Source organism: Myotis myotis, unplaced genomic scaffold, assembly GCF_014108235.1.
Source record: "Myotis myotis isolate mMyoMyo1 unplaced genomic scaffold, mMyoMyo1.p scaffold_m19_p_1, whole genome shotgun sequence".
NCBI classification, from domain to species: Eukaryota; Metazoa; Chordata; class Mammalia; order Chiroptera; family Vespertilionidae; genus Myotis; species Myotis myotis.
In genome coordinates, this window is record NW_023416313.1 from 121,118,050 (window position 1) to 121,142,304 (window position 24,255).

The 24,255-nt window shown below is 37.6% G+C and overlaps 1 protein-coding gene and 1 non-coding gene across 7 annotated transcripts in view; one reads left to right on the plus strand and one right to left on the minus strand.

Moving 5' to 3' along the window:
* Positions 1-24,255, plus strand: part of CUL2 (cullin 2) — a 172,872-nt gene that overhangs the window by 112,708 nt on the left and 35,909 nt on the right. For 5 of the 6 annotated variants that reach the window (XM_036350399.1, XM_036350390.1, XM_036350371.1 and 2 more), the window contains 8 exons: positions 1,234-1,396; positions 4,321-4,445; positions 6,691-6,798; positions 8,192-8,251; positions 9,088-9,216; positions 9,324-9,410; positions 11,048-11,200; positions 11,493-11,570. In XM_036350399.1, the coding sequence (XP_036206292.1) occupies positions 1,234-1,396; positions 4,321-4,445; positions 6,691-6,798; positions 8,192-8,251; positions 9,088-9,216; positions 9,324-9,410; positions 11,048-11,200; positions 11,493-11,570 (903 nt within the window). The remainder of the gene's footprint in view (positions 1-1,233; positions 1,397-4,320; positions 4,446-6,690; positions 6,799-8,191; positions 8,252-9,087; positions 9,217-9,323; positions 9,411-11,047; positions 11,201-11,492; positions 11,571-24,255) is intronic. The other variant, XM_036350408.1, reaches the window with a different exon arrangement.
* On the minus strand, positions 8,526-8,628 carry LOC118661506. Its single transcript, XR_004969355.1, has one exon. It is a non-coding gene; the product is annotated as a U6 spliceosomal RNA (small nuclear RNA).

The following is a 24,255-nucleotide window of genomic DNA, read 5'->3' on the forward strand; positions in this document are numbered from 1 at the left end:
CTTCAATCCACAGGCCGACGCTCTATCCACTGAGCCAAACCGGTTTCGGCATTTTCCATTGATTTTTAGAGAGAGTATAAGAGAGGGAGAGATGGAGAGAGAGAGCGAAAGAGAGGGAAACATCAATGTGAGAAAGATACATCAGTTGGTTGTCTCCCACATAGGGGTAGAACCTGCAACCCAGGTAATATGTCCATGACTGAGAATCAAACCCAAGATCCTTCAGTGCATGGGCTGACACTCTAACCCAGTGATGGCGAACCTTTTGAGCTCGGCGTGTCAGCATTTTGAAAAACCCTAACTTAACTCTTGTGCCGTGTCACATACAGAAATTTTTTGATATTTGCAACCATAGTAAAACAAAGACTTATATTTTTGATATTTATTTTATATATTTAAATGCCATTTAACAAAGAAAAATCAACTAAAAAAAATGAGTTCGCATGTCACCTCTGACACGCGTGTCATAGGTTCACCATCAATGCTCTAACCATTGAACAGTGCCAGTCAGGGCCAGAATATTTTCAAATTTAAACATTTGCGTATGCATATGCTGTGCTGGCATGATTTTTATTGCAAATGTAGTTTTGTTTTGAGGTCGAAATTAGCCCAATTCTCTGGCTGTTATCTTCATTAGTTCTTGTTAATGTTAACCAGTGTATTGTTTGTAGCTCAGTGCTTTTTATATAGGAAAAACTTTAATAAAAGTCTTGATTGACATATCTAACTATGCCTAAATATATTTTGACTTTCAAAAATTTTAATGAAATCTTTACTGTGATAGTTAACTATGATATTCATACCATTTATGAGGAACCAACATAAAATAATTAATCTACTTGATCCAGTTAATGTGACTTATTTTTAGATTAATAATTAGATATTTATAAAGTGGCCACCTGTTTGGGTTTTTAATAATCTTTACTCACTTTTCCTGTTGCATGTTAGGTTGTCAATATAATAGGATGATCGGGATCAGTAAATGAAGACAAAATGTAGACTACATAACGTTAGTTCTTTTTCATAAGACTGTGGTGAAATACAGGTGACAGCTAGTAGCTTAAATAAAATTTGAAATGATTTATGGCATGTGGGTTTAAATTGGTTATGTAATCCTTATTCGTTACTTGACCATGTTTAGCTGAGCCATTAAATTAGGCTACCTAAGCTACTTACTGATATTACAGTTTTTTTCTCCTGGTAGTTTATGACTATAACAATATATTTCTAAAGGTTCTAGGTAGATTAAAAGATGAAGAAATTCGATGTCGAAAATACTTGCACCCAAGTTCATATACTAAAGTGATTCATGAATGTCAGCAACGAATGGTAGCAGACCACTTACAGTTCTTACATGCCGAATGTCATAATATCATTCGACAAGAGAAAAAAAATGGTAAGTGACACGAAATATAAATGTAAGTTAAAATAGAATTATAAACCACTTTTTACATAGTCAAGTTAACTTAGATTTCAAGTATATTATAGTTATAATCTCTAAAATATTTGATATGCCTTATTAATAATTTATTTTAAAGGACTATTTTGGAAAAGTATATTCACAAAGGGCATTCTAAACTAAAAGAAAAACCTGAGAAAATAGGTTTGCACATTTTTATGTTTCATAAGGGCTAATTTCCTTAATACATTAAGAATTTTAATAACAGTAGGATAAAGGCAAAGAATATAAAAGGGAATTATAAATGAATTTCAAATATATAGAGGTGCACAATCTCACTCAAAATAGGTGGTAGACAAAATAAAAATATAGCAGTTCTCTCTATGGAGCATGCCAGCACCTTTTCCCCAGGCGCGTTTTCCTCACCTCTCTTTCTCCTTAAGCTCCAAGGGCCCTTTTTTGCTTCTGTAACTTGTTTTGTAAGCCCATTTCTTCTACATCTCACTTCTACCTCTCTAACTTTCTAAATGAACTTTCTCTTGTGGTTTCTATTAAATAAATAATTAAAAATGAAAATACTTGATTTAAGACAAAAGGGGCACTGCAGACTATTGGGTGAAAGATGATAGTCTTTTCAACCCATAATGCTGAGTCCACTGGATATTCATTTAGAAAAATGTGAAATTTGATCTTTACCCCAGACACCATGTACAAAATCAAGTTATTGTAAGCTTTTTTTAATCCTCACCCAAGGAGTGAGGATATTTTTTCCATTGATAACTAGAAAGAGTAGAAGGAAGGAGGGAAGTGGAGAAAGAGAGAGAGAAACATCAATATGTAAGAGAGACACATTGATTGGTTGCCTCCCACACGAGTCAGGAATTGAACCTGGAGCCCAGGTACATGCTCTTGACCTGGAATGGAACCCTTGAAACTCCGGAGTGCAGGCCGACACTTTAACCACTGATCCACACTGGCCAGGGTCATTGTAGGCTTTTGATCTAAATGTAAAACAGTAATAATTTTAGAAGATAACATAGGAGAATAACTTCATGACCTTGAAATAGGGAAAGATATTTTAAGTAAAATACAAAAAGCACTAACCACAAGGAAAGATTGATCGAGTGGACTGCCTTAAAATTAAGAACTCTGGATCATCAAAAGATAGTCATAGGGTAAATATATATAATATAAATTATATAATAAATATAATTCCATTGTATATATGTACTACATCTTCTTATTTGAAACTACAAAAGGTTTATGTCCAAATATAAAATGGCCAACAAATTTGAACAGGCACAGGAGAGTAGAGGATATCCAAATGGCCAATAAACATAAAAAGGCACTTAATTTCATTAAAATAGGAGAATGCAAATTAAAACCACACTAAGCTATCAATACTTACATTTTGATAGAAAATTTAAAAATTAAAAATAATAAGTGTTGGACCCTGGTCCGTGTGGCTCAGTTTGTTGGGCATCATCCTATGCACTGAAAGGTTGTCAGTTGGATTCCCAGTCAGGGCACATGCAGGGGTTTTGGGCTTGATCTCCAGTAGGGGCTGTGCAGGAGCAGGCAGTTGGTGTTCACTCTAACATCGATGTTTCTCTCTTTCCCTATCCCTTCCTCTCTTTCTAAAAATCTAAAATAGTAATAAGTGTTGGGAAGCATGTGGAATAGTGGGAACTTGTTATACACTGGGCTGATAATATAAATTGATGCAACCACTTTGAAACTGGCATTAACTGCTAAAGTTGAATATATGAAAGCTATCCCTTTCCTATACATATAATTCCCCAGCAAAAGAGTATGCACATATATACAAAAATGTTCATAGGAGTATTTTTTGTAATAGCCAAATGGAACAACTCAAATGTCCAATAATAATAGAATGGATGAAGTACAGTATATTCATACAATGGGATATAACAGAAGAGTGAAAATGAACAAATTACATTTACATAAAACAATATACATATAAACATGTTGAACAAAAGAAGTGAACATGAAAGAATTGTATTGATTCCATTTTTATAGATAGTTCAAAACAGGCAAAAGTAATCTTTGGTTTAGTACTTATGATAGTGATTACCTTTGCAGAAGAGCAAGAAGAGTAATGATTGGGAAGAGGTGTGAAGGGGACTTCTAGGTGTAGGTAATGTCTGTTTTTTACCCTGGGTAGTGATTACTTGAAGGGGTGTGTTTGTGTTCACTTGTGATAATTTATTGAGATACGCACTTTTGGTTTATACGCTTTTCTGTATGTATATTACATACTTCAATAAAAAAGTTTAAAATAAAGCCTTTACACTGAGACATTATTTTTCACCTCTCATTGGCAAAGATCAAAATGCTTGATAATACATTGTTGGCAAGGGAGCTTCCTGCTGTTGGGAGCTCTGTTTAGAAGGATCCTTCTAGAAGATAAAGCTTTGACACAGCAATACCACTTCTAGGGATTTATACCATAGATGTTATTGTCCATATACAGGACTATTATTTGTAACATTGTAGTATGAAGAGATTGGAAACAACCAAATTTCCATCAATTGTTAAGTAATTTGATATATAATGGAGTGCTGTACAGTTGTAAAATATGAAGAAATGCTCAGTGTACTGATACAAAAAAGATCTCTGAGTGAAAATGTGTTCTGCAATTGCAAATAATACACAAAATACACTACACTCTTTTATAAAAGGGGGCAGAGGGAAGAATATATGTATTTGCCTGAATGTGCATGCAAGAGCTTTGAAAGAACACAATATTGTTTTCCCATGGGAAGGAGGACTGGGTGGTTGGGAGACAGGAGTGGGGGACTTTCTCTGCATACTCTTTTTATAATTCTGCATTTTGGGCCATATATTACCTAATATTTAAAAAATATGTGGAAATCTAATACAAATTTTTCCCCCCTCAGACATGGCAAATATGTATGTCTTACTCCGTGCTGTGTCCACTGGTTTACCTCATATGATACAGGAGCTGCAAAATCATGTCCATGATGAGGGCCTTAGAGCGACCAGTAATCTTACTCAGGAAAATGTGAGTTATATAAGGAAATGGAAAATTTTCTCTTAATCAGATTATCACGCATTTAGGTTTTTTGTTTTTACTTTACTGTCTTAAACAATGAAAGAAAAGTTTTACCATGCCAATAGATTAAACATCTTTATTAAAATGTTTCAAGCGTAAAGTTTATTGGACACATTTTGGAGTAATCCAATTATTAGAAAATCATTGAATGAGATAAGCTTTTTCTTAGTTATACTGATATGTTCACTTAGCAATCTTAAATAATTGTATTTCTATATAACTGGCACTAATAGTTGTAGTGGTAATGGAATTAATCAATGGTAATATGGAGAACTCACAATTTGCTTTCTTTATATATACTCTGAGTTTGGTAGCCCAGGAAGCAAATTTAGATTAAAATGATCTTCCCTAAATATATGCTTCCTACCCAACGGTGACCATCATGTCCCTAATACCCACTTTTCTTAAGAGTTCTCTGACAATCAAATGACTATTTACAAAAAGGCATCTTTCCTATCATTGTATTCCTATCATCAAATCTTGTTGGACCATCTTGTTTTTACTAGTGATGTTTGATGATTAGATAGATATGACATGAAATATTCTTTTTCCTAAGTAGAGCTATTTACTTGTCATCTATAATGCAGTAATCTATAATAGACAACATTATTCAGATGCTCATCACTTTAGTTGTAGATTTATTTGTCTTTGGCAAATCTTAGATTTTATGTCCTACCACAATAATACATAAGTTTTCTATTTTTTAAAAAAACTATTAATTGCCCTATCTGGTTTGACTCAGTGGATAGAGCATTGGCCTGCGGACTGAGGGGTCCCAGGTTTGATTCCGGTCAAGGGCACATGCCCAGGTTGCGGGCTCGATCCCCAGTAGGGGGCATGCAGGAGGCAGCTGATCAATGATTTTCTCTCATCATTGATGTTTCTAGCTCTCTCTCTCACTCCCTTCCTCTCTGAAATCAATAAAAATATATTTTAAAAAATAAAAATAAACTATTAGTTGTTATATTTTTATGTTTGTTAATCTGTGTTTTTTTTATTGGGTTTATTAATTTTATTAGTTTTACAGATTCAGGGTATTAAATAATATTAGACATAATATAATATTAGACATAAATAATATTAGGCATAGAGGCATAGAGTTTACTGTCAAGGACTGGGAGATAGAAATAAAAGAGAATGAATTTGTAATAGACACATAATTTAGCTGACTTAGTTAAGTCTTAAGTACTATATAATTATCCCCATTAAGAGTGAAATCTCACACTCTAACCAGTTGCTTAGTGGTTAGAGCATTGACCCAGGGACTGAAGGGTTATGGGTTCGATTCTAGTCAAGGGCACGTATCCTGGTTGCAGGCTCGATCACCACCCTAGGCAGGGCACGAGTAGGAGGCAACCAATCAATGTGTCTCTCTCACTTCGATGTTTCTCTCTCTGTGTCTCTACCTCTCCCTTCCACTCTCTCTAAAAATCAATGGAAAAATATCCTAGGGTAAGGATTAACAAAAGGAAAAATAAAAAGAGTGAAAGCTAAGTATGTCTTCATGCTGAGATGTGGGGGATTGCCCAACTCCAGGGGTCTCAATTTTCACAGATACTTGCTTTTGAGCTCTGCTCTCTCTTTCAGCCTTCAGTGGCTTTGAAGGCAGTTTTTGTTTATATAATCCTCTTTGAAAGTGATAGGCTTAGTGGTTCAGAGACTGTATCTTGTTACCCTTAAGAAACAGTATTCCAACATCGGAGAGAAGTGTGTTTTCAGTGAGTTCTTCTGGCAGAGGAATTATAGTCCTGCATTGCTGGTGTTGAGTGACAGCTAATTAATTTCAACATTAAAGTTTTAGATTTTTAAGACAGTTTCCAAAAAATATTTTTTTAAAATTTATTTTAGAGAGGAAGGAACAAGGGAGGGAGAGAGAAACATTAATGATGAGAGAGACTCATCAGCTGCCTACTACACGCCCCACACTGGGGATTGAGCCTGCAGCCCAGGCATGTGTCGTGACCAGGAATCGAACCGTGACCTTCTGGTCCATAGGTTAGTACTCAACCACTGAACCACACTGACTAGGCAAGACAGTTTTAGCTAAAAATACTTTTTTGAGAAAGTGTGTGCTTGCATAACATGAATTTTCTTGGGAAAAACTTTACTCTTAATTAAATGACTATTTAATAACTCTAATTATATCTTTGAACTTCTTAAAATGTATTTTGAACTTTGTATTTTATATTTCTAGATGCCAACACTATTTGTGGAGTCAGTTTTGGAAGTACATGGTAAATTTGTTCAGCTTATCAACACAGTTTTGAATGGTGATCAGCACTTCATGAGTGCATTGGATAAGGTAACTTTAATAATAACTATATCTACAGATACTTCTCAACTTATGTTGGTGTTATGTCCTGGTAAACCCATCATAAGTTAGAAATATTTTAAATCAAAATTCATTTAATACACCTAACCTACTGAACATCTTACCTTAGCTGAACCTACCTTAAACGTTCTCAGGACACTCTCATTAGTTATAGTTGGGCAAAGTCATGTAACACATTAAATACATAGTAGAGTATCATTATTTATCCTTGTGATGGCACACCTAACTGGAAACTGTGGCTCACTGCCACTCCCCAGCATTAAGAGAGAATATTGTACCACATATCACCAATCTTGGAAAAGATCAAAATTCAAAATACAGTTTATTGAATACATATCGCTTTCTCACATATTAAAGTAAAAAAAATCGTAAAAATCATATTAAGTCAGGGAATGTCTGTATAAATACAGTTGACCCTGGGATAATTCAGAAGATAGGGCCCTGATACCCCTCCCCTTTAGTTGAAAATCCACATACAACTTTTGACTTCCCCAAAACTTCACTACTAATGGCCTACTGATATTACCAGAAGCCTTACTGATAGCATAAATAGTCAATTAATGCATATTTTGTATATTTAGTATAACTACATTATCACAATAAAGTAAGTTAGAGAATAAAGAAATGTTATTAAGAAAATCTTATGGAAGAGAAAATACATTTACAGTATTTGTATAAAAAATCTGGGTGTAAGTGGACTCGTGTTTTTTAACAGTTAATTGGAATTCTATTTCTATATTCATTCTTTAGGGCGGTTTCAGGATTGAGGCTTCTAATTACAAGCTTTCTAATCTTGATATGGAGATTAATTAATTTAAATGTGAAAATCAAAATAATAACATAACTTTCAAATTAACAACAAATGGTTAAATTGAATGTTCAAATTATATGGAGATTGAATTTCTCATGATTATGAGAACAATGATTCTAAGGGGAATTGTTAGTAAACATAACATGTTCTGAAAAAACATGTATAATTTTAGTGTTTTAGTGCTGATTTTTATTTGAATAAATAATATTTCAAAGAAATAAGTATATTTTACAAATTTTTGAATTTTGGTATACTTTAAAGGAAAATTGCTGATATGGTTATTTTAAGATTTTTTAAAAAAATGTAGTCTTATTTTATCTGTGTTCAGATATCAGTAATGAGTTATAAAGAATAGCTTTCAGTAGGAATGGGAGATATAATTGGTCTATAACTACCATGAGGCATACAGTTAGAGGAGTTTACCCTGTGTTCAAAATGAAAACAAAATTAACAGTTTATGACCAAAATGCTGTGTTTTGTGTGGGGTAATAATTTATGGGTGTGCAGATTATACCCTATTACTAGTTAATTACTGGCTTGTTTTCTATTTAGGCTCTTACGTCAGTTGTAAATTACAGAGAACCCAAGTCTGTTTGCAAAGCTCCTGAATTGGTAAGTTTGATGATTGCTTAAAAAAAATCTTATGGACATCAATATTAGAAAATGAAAACTGAGAAGAATGTTAAATTAATTTGTATTTGTAGCATGTTTCAGAAAAAGGTCCATGAAACTAAATTATTAAAAGTAAACATTATCTACATCATATATAATTTGGCATTTATTTAAGGAATACAGTTGGACCTATGTACTATAGCCTTTTCTTGAGAAATAACTGAAGGAAAAAAAATACTTTATTTAATAAAGTTTGGTGTTTTTTGTTTGTTTTTTTAATATGAAATGCTTCACTAATTTGTGTGCATCTTTATGCAGAGTCCATGCTAATCTTCTCTGTCGTTCCAATTTTTGTAAGGCTTCTAAAACCCAAGCAGTACAGTTTGGGTTTTAAAGTATGTCTTCTGTGAAATAATTTGCATTACTTCTCGTAGAGATTTTATTTTATCTGAAATTGAAAGGAAATTTGATGATAATTAAAGAAAACTTAATTATAAAGTTGTGGTAAGAATAAAAAAAGTAATTGTTTAATGTCAAAAATTATAGAACTACTCAAAACGCACCTAGGTGTTCTTTTGAAACTTCTGTTGTTTATGTCAGTGTTTTATTGTTCACTGTGTTGATTAGATTTTTGAATTATTTATAGTTTTTTTAAAAATTTGCCTTATGACATAGTTTAAATTCTTTAGTGCATGTTCATAATTTTAAAAACATAAGCTTTAGGATGGCAGAGACCTTATCCATTGATATTTTGTACTATTGTCCTTTGCCTTTTTTGAGGCATATGTATGTATAGAAGGGCCCTTTATAAGATATACTGTCAATTTCTATTTGAGCTTGCTAAGTACTGTGACAACTTACTAAAGAAATCAGCAAAGGGGATGACTGAGAATGAAGTGGAAGACAAACTTACCAGCTTCATTACTGTTTTCAAATATATCGATGATAAGGATGTTTTTCAAAAGGTAAGTTGTGAATAGAGAAGTTTTATTTGGTTTAGTCAGATTTTATTTATTTTTGAAATTTAAGTCATCAGAAAGGAATTAACCTTTAGAAATATTTCTTAATATAGTTCTACGCAAGAATGCTGGCGAAACGTTTAATTCACGGGTTATCTATGTCTATGGATTCTGAAGAAGCCATGATCAACAAATTAAAGGTAATGTGAGCCTTTGATCTGAGAATGTCATAGAAATTATTCTGCTAGCACAAAAAGATGTTCATTGTAGCAATTAGATATAACAACAGGAAATAATCAGCCAGTGACTGGTTAAATGTATAATGGTATATCTCTATATGATGGGATATGCAAATACTGTATTAAAGGACAGATCTCTCTATATACAAGGTATCCCCTAAAAATGTATACACACTTAGAATATAATTATAAAGGCAGTGTTTATGAAAATATACTTTACTAGAGGTCCAGTGCACAAAAATTTGTGCACTCGGGGCGGGGGCCCTCAGCCCGGCCTGTGCCCTCTCGCAGTCTGGGACCCCTCAGGGGATGACCACCTGCTGGCTTAGGCCCACTCCCCAGGGGTTGGGCCTAAGCTGGCAGTCAGACATCCCTCTGGCAACCCTGGAGCCCTCAGGGGATGTCCACTTGCCAGCGGGGAGCAGGCCTAAGCTGCAGTCGGACATCCTTAGCGCTGCTGAGGAGGCAGGAGAGGCTCCCACCACCACCGCTGACTGGCAGCCAGCAGCCTGGCTTGTTGCTGAGCAGAGCTCCCCCTGTGGGAGCACACTGACCACCAAGGGGCAGCTCCTGCATTGAGCATCTGCCCCCTGGTGGTCAGTGTGTGTCATAGGGACTAGTGATTCCCAGTCATTCTGCTGTTAGGGTCAATTTGCATATTACCCTTTTATTATATAGGAGTGCCTGGCCAGCCTGGGTGAGGGGCTGATGGCTGTTTGCAGGCTGGCCACAGCCCCTTCAATGTGGGGGTCCCCACTGGGGTGCCTAGCCATTCTGGATGAGGGGCTGAGGGCCATTTGCAGGCTGGCCACAGCCCCTTCAGGGTTGGGGGTTCTGCTAGGGTGCCTGACCAGTCTGGGTGAGGGGCTGAGGGCCGTTTTCAGGCTGGCCATGTCCCCCAGCCACCCAAGCTCCCAGTGGAGGTTTGCTGGAAGCACGTATCTGGGATTTATTTATCTTCTATAATTGAAACTTTGTTGCCATGAGCGGAGGCCACAGCCGGCTCAGGGCAGGTGGGAAGCTTGGCTTCCTCCATCGCCTGGGCAACCAAGCCTCCTGCTTGCTCCAGCTCTGTGGCTGCTGGCCACCATGTTGGTTGGGTTAATTTGCATATAGTCACTATGATTGGCTGGTGGGCGTGGCTTGGGGTGTAGCAAAGGTACAGTCAATGAGCATCTTTGTCTTTTATTATTGTAGATTTTCATTTAACAGCTGTCAGCTATTAAAGTGTGTATACATTTTTTGGGACACTCTGTATATTGATATAGACTTATCCACAAGATAAACAGTATTAACTTAACAAAAGATTTGTATTATTTATAAATGAATGCACCTGAAATATTTAAGTACAAGTTTTGTAGTGCAGTTGAATTTTAGTTTATTTTTGCATAATTTTAGCTTACACCTTGATGAAGTAAGTAGTAGCTCAGACATATTTATGCTAAAATATTCAGTTGTTGATAATTTTCCTGAAGAGTAGACTTGAATATAATATGCAGACCCTTGACCATAGAACTAGCAATAGTAACATGTTCTCATTAATTAATATGGTTTATTATTATTCTTTTTAAATCATTTTTTTTAAACTGTTTTTACAGCAAGCATGTGGTTATGAGTTTACCAGCAAGCTACATCGGATGTATACAGATATGAGTGTCAGTGCTGATCTCAACAATAAGTTCAACAATTTTATCAAAAATCAAGACACAGTAATAGATTTGGGAATTAGTTTTCAAATATATGTTCTACAGGTATGAATATGTGTTTTATTGTAGGCATTTACTACTGTTTTCAAATAGCCTGATCCAAACAATTAACAAATGAGGCCTCATTGCATTTTCTTTAATCAATGGATTGTATCTTCTAACGTTATATGTTATATTGATTTGGAATGAAATATGCCAAGATAGTAATGCTAATGGGTTTTATCAACATTTTGAGAAAGGAAAAAAGAGGGGCTTAGGTTAAATCATTTTATAAATATTTATTAACAAGTTAGATGCTTATCTATTTAACTTTTTTATTTTACTTATTTTCTTCTAGGCTGGCGCATGGCCTCTTACTCAGGCTCCTTCATCTACATTTGCGATTCCCCAGGAATTGGAAAAAAGTGTACAGATGGTAAGTTTGCAGGATATATATTAGAAGACCTAAGGAATTTTAATAATTGTCTCCATGTTATATCACTTTAAATATTTTCCAAACTCTTATTTGCTTGTGATATAAAAATATGTTCAGAAATCATAGTTATGTACTTTGTAGGAAGAATGTAAATTATTATAGTTACTAATATTAAAACTCAAATGCTAAGGTTGTCATAGAGTTCTTTGTCAAAACATGACTCTTACTCATAGTTAAACCTATTATCAGCTCTTAAGCAGTTTTAAATTACAAAAACTTTTGATATTAGAAGAAAGTATAGAATTTAATACTTAAAACACTCATTTTCTAATTTTTATTTGAATTTAGAGCCATTTTTATACTTCATTTATCCCTTGTAGTAGTTATTTTTATATCTGGGAAAAATTTTTTTCTAACTAAATTTATTGGGGTGACATTGGTCAACATGAACCTACAGGTTTCAGGTGTGAGTTTCTATGTTACAAGATGTGTATATTGCACCTGGTGCCCATGGTCAGATCTTCTCCTGTCACCATATATTAGGACTCTCTTCTACCCACAATCCCTTCCCTCTGGCAACCACCACATTGCTGTTTTTGTTCATGAGTTTCAGTTTTATATCCTACATATGAATGAAATCATACGGTTTGTAGCCTTTTTTTTTGAAACATATTTTATTGATTTTTTTACAGAGAGGAAGGGAGAGGGATAGAGAGTTAGAAACATCAATGAGAGAGAAACATCGATCAGCTGCCTCCTGCACACCTCCTACTGGGGATGTGCCTGCAACCAAGTACATGCCCTTGACCGCAATCGGACCTGGGACCCTTCAGTCCGCAGGCCGACGCTCTATCCACTGAGCCAAACCAGTTAGGGCAGTTCGTAGCCTTTTTTGACTGACTTATTTCACTTAGCATAATGTTCTCAAGGCCCATCCACATTATTGCAAATGGCACTATTTCATCTTTTCTTATGGCTTAATAGAATTCCATTGTATATTTGTACTACATCTTCTTTATCCAGTCCTCTGTCGCAGGACAATATGGTTGTTTCCATGTCTTGGCCACCGTGAATAATGCTGCAATGAGCATAGGGGTGCATATATCTTTGTGAACACATGATTTTGAGGTTTTCAGGTATATACTCAGGAGAAGGATTTCTGGGTCATATGGTAGCTCTACTCTTAATTTTTTTTTTAATATATATTTTTATTTATTTCAGAGAGGAATGGAGAGGGAGAGAGAGATAGAAACATCAATGATGAGAGAGAATCACCGATTGGCTGCCTCCTGCACGCCCCCCTACTGGGGACTGAGCCCACAACCCGGGCATGTGCCCCCGACCGTAATCGAACCTGAGACCCTTCAGTCCATAGGCCGACTATCCACTGAGCCAAACCGGCCAGGGCTCTACTCTTAATTCTTTGAGGAATCGCCAGACTGTTTCCCATAGTAGTTTTGTACCAGTCTACATTCCCACCAGCAGTGGATGAGGGTTCCCTTTTTTCCACAACCTCTCAAACACTTGTTATTGCTTGTATTGTTGATAATGGCCACTCTAACAGGTGTGAGGTGGTGTCTGTCTCATAGTTTTGATTTGCATTTCCCTAATTGCCAGTGAGATTGAACATCTTTTCATTTATCTATTGGCTGTTCCTGTGTCTTCTTGGGAAAGGTGTATTTTCAGGTCCTCTGCCCACTCTGATTGGGTTGTTTGTTTGGGGTTGAGTTTTATGAGTTCTTTATATATTTTGGGAATTAAACCTTTCTTGGGGCTACTGTTTGCAAATATTATCTCCCATCTGGTTGGCTGCCTCTTTGTTTTGCTGTGTAGAGCTTTTTAGTTTGATATAGTCCCATTCATTTATTTTTGCCTTTACTCCCTTTCCTTTGGGGTCAGGTTCATAAAATATTCTCTATGAACAAGGTCCATAAGTTTGTTACCTATATTTTCTTTTATATAACTTATTGTTTTGGGTCTTATATTTAAGTCTTTGATCCATTTTGAATTAATGTTTGTACAAGGGACAAACTGTAATCCAGCTTCATTCATTTGCATGTGGCTTTTCATTTTTTCTGGCACCATTTATTGAAGAGACTGTCTTTACTCCATTGTGTGTTTCTGGTTCTTTTGTCAAAATAGCTGGGCTCTCTACTCTGTTCCATTGATCTGTGTGTCTCTTTCTCTGCCAATACCATGCTGTTTTGATTATCGTAGCTCTGTAGTATAATTTGAAGTCAGGTAGCATGATACCTCCAGCTTCATTCTTTTTTCTCAGGATTGCTTTGGCTATTCAGGGTCTTTTGTGGTTTCATACAGATCTGACTTCTTGTTCTGTTTCTTTGAAAAATTATATTGGGGATCTTGATGGGGATTGCATTAAATCTGTATGTTGCTTTGGGTAATATGGCCATTTTAACTATGTTGATTCTTCCAATCCATGAACACGGGATATTTTTTCATTTTATTGTGTCTTTTTCAATCTCTTTAAATAATGCTTTGTAATTTTCAGTATATAGGTCTTTCACATTCTTTGTTAAGTTTATTGCTGGTATTTTATTCTTTTGGTCGCAATTGCAAAAGGAATTTTTTTTGTGTGTTTTTTTTTTCTTCACTTTTTCTGAAGTTTTATGTTTAGTGTACAGGAAGACAATGGATTTTTGCATATTGAATTTGTATCCTGCAACGTGACTGTATTTGCTTATTGTTTCTAATAGTTTTTTGGTGGGATCTTTAGAGTTTTCTATATACTGAATCATGTCACCCACAAAAACTGATAGTTTTACATCTTTCTTCCCTGTTTGGATGCCATTTCTTTCTTTCTCTTGCCTTGTTGCTCTAGCTAGGACTGCCAGCACTGTGTTGAATAAGAGTGGTGAGAGTGAACATCCTTGTCTTGTTCCTGATCTTAAGAAGCAAAGCTTTCAGTTTTTCACCAGTAACTATGATATTAGCTAAGGGTTTATCATATATGACCTTTATTCTGTTGAGGTACATTCTTTCTATTCCTTTTTTATTGAGTGTTTTAATCATAAATGGAGTTATATTTTATCAAATGCTTTTCCTGCATCAGTTGATAAGATCATATGATTTTTATCCTTTCTTTTGTTGATGTGGTATATTACATTGATTGATTTGCATATGTTGAACCATCCTGTGCCCTTGGAATGAGCCCCACTTGGTCATGATGTATTATTTTTTATGTACTACTAGAGGCTCGGTGCATGAAAATTCATGCACTGGAGGGGGAGTCCCTCAGCCCAGCCCCCCCCCCACCCCCCCAGTCCAGAAGCCCTCAGGGGCGGGAGGCGACCCGACGATCAGGGGAAGGTGATGCCCCATCACACCTCTGCTGCTGCCACTGCTGGCAGTGCAAGCCTTGGCTGGCCCTGGTTACCTGAGCCTCGGGTGGCCCTGGGAGGCTGGGCAGCCGCCATCCAAGGCTTGCCTGTGCCTCGGGCCGGTGCTGGCGGGCTGAGGGGTCTCCGGAGGCAGGCACATGGGGGCAGGCCTTGCCATGCGCCTGCCACCCTGGCAGAGCTGAGAGGACTGAGCACTGCCATCTTTGAGGATGGGACTGTCAATTAGCATATTCCCTCCTTATTGGCTGTGGGCACCACCATCTTTGTGATGGTCTGAGGGTCAATTAGCATATCCCCTTTTTATTAGATAGGATTATATTTGATTTGCTAGTATTTTGTTTAGGAGTTTTGCATCTGTATTTATCAGAGATATTGGACTGTAGTTTTCTTTATTTGCATTATCTTTGCTAGGTTTTGATATCAGGATTATATTGCTCTCATAGAATATGTTAGGAAGTATTGCCTCTTGATCAATTTTTGGAAGAGTTCAAGAAGGAGAGGTTTTAAGTGTTCTTTGAACATTTGGTAGAATTTACTGGTAAAGCCATCTGGTCCTTGACTTTTATTTTTGGGGAGGTTTTTGATGGTTATTTCAATTTCCTCAATACTGATTGGTCCATTTAGATTTTTCAGTTCTTCGTGATTTAGTCCGGAATGGTTATATATTTCTAGAAACTTATACATTTCTTCTAGATTATTGAATTTGGAGGCATACAGTGTTTCATAATATTCTAGTACAGTGATGGCGAACCTATGACACGCATGTCAGAGGTGACACGCGAACTCATTTTTTTGGTTGATTTTTCTTTGTTAAATGGCATATAAATATATAAAATAAATATAAAAAACATAAGTCTTTGTTTTACTATGGTTGCAGATATCAAAAAATTTCTATATGTGACACGGCACCAGAGTTAAGTTAGGGTTTTTCAAAATGCTGACACACCGAGCTCAAAAGGTTCACCATCACTGTTCTAGTATGATCCTTTGCATATCTGTGGTGTCTGGTAATTTCTCCTCTCTCATTTCTGATTTTGTTTATATGGGTCTTTTCCTTTTTTTTTCCTTTGTGAGTGAGGCCAGTAGTTTTTCATTCTTTTCAAAGAACTAGGTGTTCGTTGTATCAAATTTTTGTGTAGTCTTTTTTTCTCTATTTCATTCAATTCTGCTCTAATTTTTATTATTGTCTTTCTTCTATTGACTTTGGGTTGCTTTTGTTCTTTTTTTCCTAGTTCTTTAAAATGTGATGTTAGATTTTTTACTTGGGATTTCTTTTGTTTCTTGAGTTAGGCCTGTAATGATATAAGCTTCCTTCTTATTACTGCTTCTGCTGCATCCCAGAAGTTTTGATCTGTTGTATTGTGATTCTCATTTGTCTCTATATATCTTTTGATCTCATCTTTTATTTCCTCTTTGACACAGAGATTTTTTAGTAGTATATTGTTTGATCTCCAAGTGTTTGTGAGTTTCTTTACTATCTTTTTGCAATTGATTTCTAATTTCAAGGCATCGTGGCTGGAGAATATGCTTGGTATAATTCAGTCTTTCTGAATTTGTTAGTTTGGTGACCCAACATATGGTCTATCCTTGAGAATGTTCCATGTGCACTGGAAAAGAATGTGTAATCTGATGTTCTGGGATAAAAGGTTCTGCAAATGTCAATTATATCCATTTGGTCTAGTGTTTCATTTAAGGCTGATATTTATTGATTTGCAGTTTGGTTCATCTGTCTAGAACTGTCAGTGGAGTATTAAGGTCTCCAACTATGATTGTGTTTGGATCTGTTTTTCTCTTTAGTTCTGTGAATAGTAGTTTTATATATCTGAGTGCTCCCTGATTTTGTGCATATATATTAATAAGTGTTATATTTTCTTGATGTAGTGTTCCCTTTATCATTATAAAGTGTCCATCTTTGTTTCTTCTTATCTTTGTTATCTTCAAATATATTTTTTCAGATAAAAGTATGCCTACACCTGCTTTTCTGTGGATGTTATTTGCTTGGAGAATCATTTTCCACTTACTACTTTGAATCTACCTTTGTCTTTGCAGCCTAGTTGTATCTCTTGTAGGCAACATATTGTTGGGTTTTGTTTCTTCGATCCACTCTGCTATTCAGTGCCTCTTTATTGGTGAACTTGACCATTTACATTTATGATAATTATTGATGTATGAGCATTTCCTATAGCCATTTTATCTTTTGTTTTCTGGTAGCTCTGGGTCTCCATTGGTTCTTTCCCTTTGTGTTTCTGTCTGTTGTTTTTGTTTGGTGGTATTCCATACTTCTTCCCTGTTTCCTCTTTTTTTTAAGCTATTTGTCCTGATTTGGGAATTTGTGTGTGTGGTTACCATTAGGTTTATAAAAGACTAGAGGCCCAGTGCATGAATTTGTGCATGGGTGGGGTCCCGCCAGCCTGGCCTCAATCGGGGTGGATCGGGGCTGGGTCTGTTGGGAGGAGGAGATGACGGGACATTGGCTGGCCGGCCCCGATTGGGGCCCAATCAGGGCCAGGTCGGCTGGGGGGCAGGGCCGTGGGTGATTTGGTGGCAGGGCTGGCCATGGGGAGGGGCTGTGGGTGGTGGACTGCCCCCAAATGGGGAGGGGGTGCTAATCAGGGGCCAGCAGCCTGGGGGAGGGGCCATGGGTGATTAGCCAGCCAGCCCTGTTGGGGTGGGGAAGGCAATCAGGGGCTGGGTCAGCCAGGGGGAGGGGCTGCGGGCCGATCAGGGTTGTGGAGGTCTGCCGGGGGGAGGGGCTGCAGAAGGTTGGCTGGCCAGCCCTAGCCCTATTGGGGTGGGGGATGTGATAAGGGGCAGCGCTGCCGGAGGGAAGGGCTGCAGAAGTTTGGCAGGCCCTCCCCATATTGGGGTTGGGGGGCAATCAGGGTCGGGGCCAGCTTGGTGGAGGGCCTACGGGCCAATCAGGGTGGTAGGGACTCATAGGGGTTGGGGCCTGCTGGGGGAAGAGGCTGCAGGAGGTTGGCTGGCTGGCCCTGCCCCCTATTGGGGTGGTGGATGTGATCAGGGGCGGAGCAGGCCTAGGGTGAGAGAGTCCATCAGGGCCGGCCAGCTGGGGGGAGGGGCTGTGGGTGATTGGTTGGTGGGCCCCGCCCCCATTGAGGTTGGGGGGCCAATTCTTTTTTTTTCTTTTTTTTTTCTTCTTAATTAAATCTTTATTGTTCAGATTATTACATTTGTTCCTCTTTTTTCCCCCCATAACTCCCCTCCTCCCAGTTCCCGCCCCACCCTCCGCCCTCACTCCCCACCCACTGTCCTCATCCATAGGTGCACGATTTTTGTCCAGTCTCTTCCCGCATCTCCCACACCCCTTTCCGCCCCCCCAAGAATAGTCAGTCCATTCCCTTTCTATGTCCCTGATTCTATTATGATCACCAGATTATTTTTTTTTTTTTTGGTTTTTATTTTATTTATTTATTTATTTTATTGTTATTAGTTAAGGTATTACAAATGTGTCCTCATCCCCCCCATTAACCCCCAACCTCCCCCCCACACACACACTCATACTCCCATCCCCCTGTTGTCCATATCCATTGGTTTGGCTTATATCCATGTATACAAGTCCTTCGGTTGATCTCTTCCCCTTACCCCCGCCCTCCCCTACTTTCCTTCTGGGGATTGATAGCCTGATCACTGTTTCTCAGTCTTTGGGTCTGTCCCTTTTCATCAGTCTATGTTGTTCTCTATAATCCACAAATGAGTGAGATCATGTGGTATTTATCTTTCTCTGACTGGCTTATTTCACTTAGCATAATGCTCTCCAGTTCCATCCATGCTGTTGCAAAAGGCAAGAGTTCCCTTTTTTTTACCACAGCATAGTATTCCATTGTGTATATGTACCACAGTTTTCTAATCCACTCATCTGCTGATGGGCACTTAGGCTGTTTCCAAATCTTAGCTATGGTGAATTGTGCTGCTATGAACATAGGGGCGCATATATCCTTTCTGATTGGCGTTTCTGGTTTCTTGGGATATATTCCTAGTAGTGGGATCACTGGGTCAAATGGGAGTTCCATTTTTAGTCTTCTGAGGTAGCTCCATACTGTTCTCCATAGTGGCTGCACCAGTCTGCATTCCCACCAGCAGTGCAGAAGGGTTCCTTTTTCTCCACATCCTCTCCAACACTTGTTGTTTGTTGATTTGTTGATGATAGCCATTCTGACAGGTGTGAGATGATAACGCATTGTCGTTTTGATTTGCATCTCTCGTATAATTAGTGACTTTGAGCAGATTTTCATATGTCTTTTGGCCTTCTGTATGTCCTCTTTCGAAAAGTGTCTATCTAGGTCCGTTGCCCATTTTTTTATTGGATTGTTTATCTTCCTTTTGTTAAGTTTCATGAGATCCCTGTAAATGTTGGAAATTAAACCCTTATCGGTGGTATCATTGGCAAATATGTTCTCCCATGTAGTGGGTCTTCTTGTTGTTTTGTTGATGGTTTCCTTTGCTGTGCAAAAGCTTTTTATTTTGATGTAGTCCCATTTGTTTATTTTCTCTTTAGTTTCCATTGCCCTAGGAGCATTATCAGAGAAGAAATTTCTTCGGCATATGTTTGCGATTTCGCTGCCTGTGGATTCCTCTAGTATTTTTATGGTTTCCCATCTTACGTTTAAGTCTTTTATCCATTTTGAGTTTATTTTTGTGTATGGTGTGAGTTGGTGATCTAGTTTCATCCTTTTGCATGTATCTGTCCAATTTTCCCAACACCATTTATTGAAAAGACTGTCTTGACTCCATTGTATGCTCTTGCCTCCTTTGTCGAATATTAATTGGGCATAGTGGTTTGGGTCGATTTCTGGGGTCTCTATTCTATTCCATTGATCTATATGTCTGTTCTTGTGCCAGTACCAAGCTGTTTTAAGAACAGTGGCTTTGTAATACAGTTTGATATCTGGTATTGAGATCCCACCTACTTTGTTCTTTCTCAGGATTGCTGCAGCTATTCGGGGTCTTTTTTTATTCCAGATGAATTTTTGGAACGTTCGTTCTAGATTTGTGAAATATGCCATTGGTAATTTAATGGGGATTGCATTGAATCTATAAATTGCTTTGGGTAGTATGGACATTTTGATGATGTTGATTCTACCAATCCATGAACACGGTATATTCTTCCATCTGTTTATGTCTTCCTCTATCTCTTTTTTCAGTGTCCTGCAGTTTTCAGCATATAAGTCTTTTACCTCCTTAGTTAAGTTTATTCCTAGGTATTTTAATTTTTTTGGTGCAATGGTAAATGGGATTGCTTCTGTAGTTTCACTTTCTGTAAGTTCACTATTTGTGTAAAGAAATGCCATGGATTTCTTAGCATTAATTTTGTATCCTGCTACATTGCCGAATTCATTTCTTAAGTCTAATAATTTTTTGATGGAGTCTTTAGAGTTCTGTATGTACAGTATCATGTCATCTGCAAATAAGGACAGTTTTACTTCTTCTTTTCCAATCTGGATGCCTTTTATTTCTTCTTCGTGTCTGATCGCAACGGCTAGTACTTCCAGTACTATGTTGAACAGGAGTGGTGAGAGGGGGCATCCCTGTCTTGTTCCTGTTTTTAGGAGGAATGGTTTTAGTTTTTGCCCATTGATTATGATGTTGGCTGTGGGTCTGTCATATATAGCTTTTATTATGTTGAGGTATGATCCCTCAATTCCTATCTTGCTGAGAGTTTTTATCAAGAAAGGGTGTTGGATTTTGTCAAATGCTTTTTCCGCATCAATTGATATGACTATGTGGTTTTTTTCTCTCAATTTGTTTATGTGATGTATCACGTTTATTGATTTGCGGATATTGTACCATCCTTGCATCCCTGGGATAAATCCTACTTGGTCATGGTGTATGATCTTTTTGATGTACTGCTGGATCCGATTTGCTAAGATTTTGTTGAGGATTTTGGCATCTATGTTCATGAGGGATATTGGCCTATAATTCTCTTTCATTGTATTGTCTTTATCTGGTTTTGGGATTAGGGTGATGTTGGCTTCATAGAATGAGCTGGGAAGTGTTCCTTCCTCTTGGATCTTTTGACATAGTCTGAGGAGGATAGGTTTTAGGTCTTCCTTGAATGTTTGGTAAAACTCCCCTGTGAAGCCATCTGGCCCCGGGCTTTTGTTTGCTGGAAGCTTTTTGATTACTGCTTCGATTTCCTCCATAGTTATTGGCCTATTGAGGTTTTTAGATTCTTCCTGGTTAAGTTTTGGAAGGTTGTATTTTTCTAGGAATATGTCCATTTCCTCCAGGTTGTCTAGTGTGTTGGAGTAGAGTTGTTCATAGTATTTTCTAACAATCCTTTGTATTTCTATGGGGGTCTGTTGTTATTTCTCCTCTTTCATTTCTGATTTTGTTTATTTGGGTCCTCTCTCTTTGTTTCTTGGTGAGCCTGGCTAGAGGTGTATCAATCTTGTTTCTCCTTTCAAAGAACCAGCTCTTGGTTTTGTTGATCTTTTGTACTGTTTTTTTGGTCTCTATGTCGTTTATCTCCGCTCTGATCTTTGTTATTTCCTTCCTTCTGCTTACAGTGGGCTTTTTTTGTTGCTCTCTTTCTAACTCTTCGAGTTGTAGAGTTAGGTCATTTATTCTCATTGTTTCTTGTGTCTTGCAGTAGGCTTGTAGAGCTATGAACTTCCCTCTCAAGACTGCTTTTGCTGTGTCCCATAGGTTTTGGATTGTTGTGTTTTCATTGTCATTTGTTGCCATGATGCTTTTTATTTCATCTTTGATCTCACTGGTAACCCAGTTATTGTTTAATAGCATGCTATTTAGTCTCCATGTGTTTGATTTTTTTGGATTGTTTTTGTTGTAGTTGATTTCCAGTTTTATGCCTTTGTGGTCTGAGAAGATGCTTGATATGATTTCAATTTTCTTGAATTTGAAGAGACTTTGTCTGTGACCCAATATATGGTCTATCTTTGAAGATGACAAATGTGTACCTGAGAAGAATGTATATTCTGTGGCTTTGGGCTGAAATGTTCTGAAGATGTCAATTAATTCCATCTGATCTAGTGAGTCATTTAGGATTGATGTTTCTTTGCTGAGTTTCTGTTTGGAGGATTTGTCCAGTGGAGATAATGGGGTGTTAAGGTCCTCTACTATGATTGTATTGCTGTCAATCTCTCTCTTGATCTCCTCCAGAAGATTTCTTACATATTTGGGTGCTCCTATATTGGGTGCATATATATTTACCAGAGTTATTTCTTCTTGTTGGACTGCTCCCTTTAGTATTATGAAGTGGCCTTCTTGATCTCTTTTTATGTCCTTCACTTTGAGATCTAATTTGTCAGATATAAGTATTGCTACCCCGGCTTTTTTTTCACTTCCATTGGCCTGAAAAACCTTTTTCCATCCCTTCACCATCAGTCTGTGTGCGTCTTTTTTTCTGAGGTGGGTTTCCTGTAGACAGCAGATATATGGGTCATGTTTTCTTATCCACTCATTTACCCTATGCCTTTTGACTGGGGAATTTAATCCATTTACATTTAAAGTTATTATTGATAGAAACTTGTTAGTCGCCATTTTTGTTCTTTACCACTGCGTTCCTTCTTTGTTTCCTGTTTTTTCTATTTACAGCAGACCCTTTAGCATTTCTTGCATTGCTGGTTTGGTTGTAATAAACTCCTGTAGACCGTTTTTGTCTGTGAAGCTCCTGATTTGACCCTCAATTTTGATTGATAGCCTTGCTGGGTACATTATTCTTGGATTCAGACCCTTCCTTTGCATGACTTTGTATATTTCATTCCATTCCCTTCTTGCCTGATGTGTTTCTGTTGAGAAACCGGTCGCTAGTCTGATGGGGGATCCTTTGTAGGTAACTTTCTGTCTCTCTCTGGCTGCTTTTAAGATTCTTGCTTTGTCGTTGGTGTTTGCCAATTTAATTATTATGTGCCTTGGTGTCGGTCTTTTCGGGTTCATTTTGTTTGGGACTCTGTGAGCTTCTTGGATTTGTGTGAGTTTTTTCCTCCCTATATCAGGGAAATTTTCTGTTACTATTTTTTCAAACAGGTTTTCTATTCCTTGCTCAGTTTCCTCTCCTTCTGGCACCCCTATTATTCGAATGTTGTTTCGTTTAGCATTGTCCCAGAGTTCTCTTAGGCTCTCCTCCTGCTTTTTAATTTTTTTTTCTAGAAGCTGTTCTGTTTGGGTATTTTTTTCTACCTTGTCTTCTAGCTCGCTGATGCGGTCCTCTGCTTCTTCTAGTCTACTGTTGATGCTTTCTATTGAGTTCTTTATGGCAGTGATGTCATTTTTCATTTCTTCTTGGTTTCTCTTCATTTCCTCATGGTTCTTCTTCATTTCCTCTTGGTTCCTACACATATTGTTGAATTGGTCTTCCATTCTTTTCATCCACCTTATGGCCATTTCTCTGAATTCATTCTCTGACAGGTTGCTTGCCTCCATTGCCTCCATTTTGTTTACTTCCTTTTCTGATGATGCCTGTTTTTCTTTCATATTTGGGTTGTTTCTTTGTTTCACCATGATTTCTCTTCTCAAGGTGTTTGGTTATGTAGTTCTCTCTCTGCTTTCCGTGAGAAGAAGCAGTGCTCGTCTGAGTTCACGCAGTCACGCTGCTTGCGATCCCTTGTTTCCAGGTTAGTAGCTGGTCTCTGGATGCCGGCAACAACCACCCAAGATGGCGCAGTCTGCGCTGCTTAGCTGGCGCACCATGAGAGGTTTCAGCCGCAGTCTCCAACCATCCTTTTTTTCCTGGGGATTCTCGGTCTTTCCTAGCTGCAGACAGTCTCTCAGCTGAAAATCCTGTGCCTATTCGGGCTGTATGTTACCCGTTTCAGCAGCTCACCTTATCTGCTCCAGGACAAGGCACAGGACACGTCCGTTTATACGGCCGCCATTTTCCCTTCTCCCGATCACCAGATTATTTATTCACTTGATTCTTAGATTCACTTGTTGATAGATGCATGTTTGTTGTTCATAATTTGTATCTTTACCTTTTTCTTCTTCCTCCTCTTCTTAAAGGATACCTTTCAGCATTTCATATAATACTGGTTTGGTGGTGAAGAACTCCTTTAGCTTTTCCTTATCTGTGAAGCTCTTTATCTGACCTTCAGTTCTGAATGATAGCTTTGCTGGATAAAGTAATCTTGGTTGTAGGTTCTTGGTGTTCATCACTTTGAATATTTCTTGCCATTCCCTTCTGGCCTGCAAAGTTTCTGTTGAGAAATCAGCTGACAGTCGTATGGGTACTCCCTTGTAGGTAACTGAGTTTCTTTCTCTTGCTGCTCTTAAGAGTCTCTCTTTGTCTTTTGCTCTTGGCATTTTAATTATGATGTGTCTTGGTGTGGTCCTCTTTGGATTCCTTT